This window comes from Acartia tonsa, chromosome 11, assembly GCF_053477335.1.
Source record: "Acartia tonsa isolate MP-2025a chromosome 11, ASM5347733v1, whole genome shotgun sequence".
Classification (NCBI taxonomy): Eukaryota; Metazoa; Arthropoda; class Copepoda; order Calanoida; family Acartiidae; genus Acartia; species Acartia tonsa.
The window spans coordinates 40,300,411-40,304,951 of record NC_137270.1 but is presented as its reverse complement, the minus strand read 5'-3'; the positions used below and the strand labels follow the sequence as shown (position 1 = coordinate 40,304,951).

At 26.9% G+C, this 4,541-nt stretch overlaps 1 protein-coding gene and 1 long non-coding RNA gene across 2 annotated transcripts; both read right to left on the bottom strand.

Annotated features, from left to right (window-relative positions):
* Positions 1–685: 685 nt before the first annotated feature.
* On the bottom strand, positions 686–1,879 carry LOC145332001 (uncharacterized). Its single transcript, XR_013883997.1, has 3 exons — positions 1,806–1,879; positions 1,424–1,471; positions 686–941 (listed from the first exon to the last, which is right to left on the bottom strand). It is a non-coding gene; the product is annotated as an uncharacterized LOC145332001 (long non-coding RNA).
* A 164-nt stretch (positions 1,880–2,043) lies between these two features.
* On the bottom strand, positions 2,044–4,137 carry LOC145331286 (uncharacterized). The gene is made up of 5 exons (XM_080175904.1): positions 4,052–4,137; positions 3,792–3,890; positions 3,448–3,546; positions 3,132–3,230; positions 2,044–2,162 (listed from the first exon to the last, which is right to left on the bottom strand). The coding sequence occupies exons 2-5, from the start codon at positions 3,874–3,876 to the stop codon at positions 2,044–2,046; spliced, it is 402 nt and encodes a 133-aa protein (XP_080032030.1). The 5' UTR covers positions 3,877–3,890; positions 4,052–4,137.
* Positions 4,138–4,541: the final 404 nt, after the last annotated feature.

The window sequence follows — 4,541 nt, the reverse complement described above, 5'->3', positions numbered from 1 at the left end:
TAAAACCCATTTCCCCCCACAGCATTACGGACTGACTGACGGACGGACGGACTAACAGACAAACAAAGTGAATTATAGAGTAGCTTCGTTACTAAAAACCAGCATCAATGCGTAACGAATCACAAAAATGTGATCGATGGACAAACGGACAAAGTAAGTTATAGAGTAGATGTTTGAACTACCCTCCTAAAACTTATTAACATTATGGGTGTTATTTGTTTATTGTATTTTAATTTTATTATGAATGTTTAATCCTATTTTGAAATATAAATTAACAGTTAAGTAGTCATTTTGTTTTGGGCTTTTCATTTTGACAACTAATTTTAACTGTATTTTAATTTGAGGAGTGCAGCTACTATATACCTGTGAATAATTGACCGACCGTATTATCCATAAACTATATATACCAGTATAATTTACAGTACAATGTCCTTAGATTCCTTAACTCGATTGCAACACTATTACATTAAATTCAATCATGTTTCATAATTCTTGTTTTTTTTAACTTAGAATTTGAAGTTACATAACAAAGCATAACCTAAAAGTTAATGTGAAAATATATTAGCATTTAATGCCTTTAATAGATTAAAGAAAGCAAAACTAGAAGTCATCCAGAAAACATATCAGAGAAGTGAACAGAAAAAGTAAATTAAAGAAAAGCCCTGATATGGTAATTAAAATATAATTTTATATGTAAAATCATTTATAAAAGAAAAATCATGTGACAAATTTTATAAGCAAAATCATTTTATTAAATCAAAATCATAGATAGAATTAATTAGCAGAATTATTCAAAAGTTAAAGAATGTCATTGACAAGCAAAATTTAGAAGCAATAGCACTTTTTAAAGAAAAATTATAAGAATCAGAATGGGAATAACATTATATTTTTGTTAAAATCCAAGATGTTCATCAAGCAGTAAGCAGTGATTCCAATCAGATCTATAATAAGAAAGATATCATAAATTAGGTACTAGTCACAATACCTAAATAAACTGAAATATTAAAAGAGATCATATACATGATAACTATCCACCTAAATACAATAATGGAAGGCATTATGAAAAAATAAAATAAGAAATAAAGATTGATTGTTTAATAAATTTATAAAATCAGAAACATTGATGGAGAGATGATATTTGAACATCCCAGATATAATGATTGAGAGACACTAGATATATTTTGATAGAAATTACCAATATAGAGCTATTTACACTATAGTTTTCTTAGTCTAGCTGTCTGTCCATTGTGATGTGGCAATATGTGTTTTTCTCAGCTGGTGTTAAAGATTTCTTAGCATATGATGAAAATCTAATTTTTAGTTAAATTTTGTACAACTATCTGTCTGATAATCCTTTAATATTTGTAAGCTTTGATACTTATGAATAATAATATTTTCATTCTTGTTTATATTGGAAGCTGACCTGTTGTTTAATCATAGAGGACTCATATCTTACTTCCTCTCTTTCCTCCTGAAATATGATAATAGGTTAGTCATTCAAATTTGGAAATTGTAAAAATTAGTTTATTCTAATAGAAATTTATGCTTTTGGTTGAATTTTTAAAACTTTCCAACTCCCTAACCCCTATAAAAATACTCATAGAATCACACTTAAGGTTAAACATAAGAATAAAATCCTAAAAAGAGATGTGGGTTTTTATTTCTAAATGACTAAAAAAGAAAAAAATATTAATTCCCCCCCAGAGTTATGCTTCTACAGGTGTTTATTTGTTCTATGTTTATTTTAATAACTCTGTTAATAATGCCTTATGATCAGAAAAATATAAAAAAATATAATAAGTTACCTTTTTGTTTGAGATATTCTACTATTTCAGTATGTCCTTGTTGAATTGCCTCATCCAAGGCAGTGAAACCTTAAATCAATAATGATTACTTTTCTCAGAGAATGTAGAAAGGGAACTTTAAAGGCTAAGTCCTTAGTTCTTGGCTAGCATTAGAACAAAAGTGATTATTTAAACTTTTGTCATTAAACATCGACAATAACATTTCTATCTTTAATAATTATAAGTTTTCAAGTACATATTATATATAAACTAACTTGCCTTCATTTTTCTTAGAATTGACATCAGCACCACTCTCCGCAAGAACTCTTACCACATCAAGGTCGCCACTTGTTGTTGCATATATCAGACTTGTTATCCCTAGATACATATTGACAAGTTTCTATTTTTGAATACAAGTTTAAATAAAAAGGAAACAGATAGATAGCTAGATTTAAATAAAATAATCATAATGAATGATAATAATTATATACAAGTGTTGAATGTTTCTATGTTAAAAAGGTTAGCTGCTCCAGATAAGCATAACTATTTCATAGATAAGTACATCTAAAGATAAGTTGATGTACACATATGTAAAGAGATATTTGCCTACAAATTAAGATAGATACATATATTTAGATTATTTAGATAGATAATATTCTATAACTAGAGTTGGGCTCGATATAATTATCTCGCTATTAGCTAGGTTTATTCAATGTTTTATTTACTTTCTTTTGGTTATCTGAATTCTGACTATTAACCCTATTCTTCTATTATCTTCTCCCTGACGATTTCTTTCTTTAAACTATTTTAGGATCTCAATATTTTTTATTTCAAATTATCGTCCTGAAAGGGTTAAAATGTTCAGTTAACTGTTAAATTTTAGTTCAATATCTGACCACATTATGCACGTATCGCTAGTATAAAATTTTTCTTTTAAGTTTTCTTTTATTTACTATATTACAAATTTAAATTTTCTGTTTTATGGATAGAAATTTAATACTTCAATATAATTCAAATAGCAACATGAAATAAAAAAATGAATTTATTCTTCATACAGTAAAATAATGGGTCTTATCGTTCTAGTCAATAAGAGTTTATTATGGATTATTAGAGCAATATGAGTTTTAAACATTTATTGCTTGGAAAACTTGAGCTCATATATAGACATTTATTTCCTATATAGATCTGTCATGGATCTTGATGCAATAAAGCAGGCTGTTTTTTAAATGTTAAAAATTAGAAGAATCTATTAAATAAAAGTTATCGCTAATATACTTAGTAAATAATAAAAGGATTGAATACAGATCATGACCTAAATAATAATGACGTAAATATAACTTGACTTACCTTCATTATTCTTAGCATTGATATCAGCACCATTCTGCAGTAGAATTAAAACAACATCGAGGTGGCCACTCATAGATGCATAAATGAGACTTGTACCATCTAGATATATATAGATTAGGTTTAGTATATATAGAGTGTTATAAATATTTTAATACAGGTTCTCCTAAGTAATTATGGATATACTCATAAATTAGGGTACAAAAATAGATTTTGATAAAGTAGATAGATAATAACAACAATAATATTTTATGTTTAAAGGATTAAATTATATTTGATGACCCGACCCTATTTCATGAAATTGTATAATCTAACTTACCAATAATATTCTTAGCATTGATGTCTGCACCCATGTCCAGAAGAATTGTAACAACATCAAGGTGGCCACTTCCTGATGCATACATCAGACTAGTTATCCCTAGATATAAATAGGTTAGGTTAAATTTATTTTTTATTGCAATAATAGATTAAAAATTAAATCATAAATAAATACTAAATAATTAGTATTTAGGTATACCTATATAAAAAAAGGATGACCTTATCAGCATATATAAGCATACAATATTCATAAGAAGTTTTCAAAAGATAGGCACTCCTAAGGAAATGGATACCCACAAATTAGGGGAGAGAGATAGTTTTTGCTAAAGTAGATAGATAATTTACCATAATAATCCTTATCATTGACATTAGCACCATTCTCCAGAAGAACTGTGACAACCTCAAGGTGGCCATTATCTGATGCATACATCAGACTAGTAGTCCCTTGATATATATATAGGTTAATATACAGTGTGTGATCTTAATTACAAGAATACAAATAGATAAATAGGTAGAGAGTAAGTTTTATATATTTGAATAACATAAATTTAAATGACGGTATTTTTATCATATGTATTTTAGTTTTTAGATATATAGATACAAACCTACTTCATCTATCCCATCCACATTGACTCCAAAATCAAGCAATGTTTTTACTTCATCAATCCTTCCATTCTTTGCTGCCTTCAAAAAATCTTAACAAGAAAATTAAACAACAGTAAAAAAAACGGTTATTAGTTAAAATTTAATAATTTTTATTTGCCTTATATAAGGATTGGAAAATATACTAAATACTTATATAATGGACTAAATGTTATAAAAAAAAGTTAGTTAGAAGATTACTTTTAAGTTTATTTAGCTTTTTTGATATTAAATAAGTTTTGCCTGGAATCTTGTGATCCAAAGATTCTTTTCCTTGAGAAATTTGGGGTGAAAGCTACATAGAAAATATCTATTAACTAGAGTTGGCTCGATATAATTATCTCCCTATTGGCTAGTTTTCTATATGCATATCTATTTCTCAATAAATCTATTTTCCTCACCTGGCATTACTATCTAAAAGAAAGTAAATATTTAATAATTTAAATGATTTTT

Excerpts from the sequence above, each read along its gene's own strand:
- LOC145331286 (XM_080175904.1), bottom strand. The coding sequence starts at position 3,876 with ATGTATGCATCAGATAATGGCCACCTTGAGGTTGTCACAGTTCTTCTG. Across the intron at positions 3,231-3,447 it reads CAATGCTAAGAATATTATTG|ATGGTACAAGTCTCATTTAT; the intron begins GTAAGTTAGATT and ends ATATATATCTAG. Across the intron at positions 2,163-3,131 it reads CAATGCTAAGAATAATGAAG|GGATAACAAGTCTGATATAT; the intron begins GTAAGTCAAGTT and ends ATATGTATCTAG.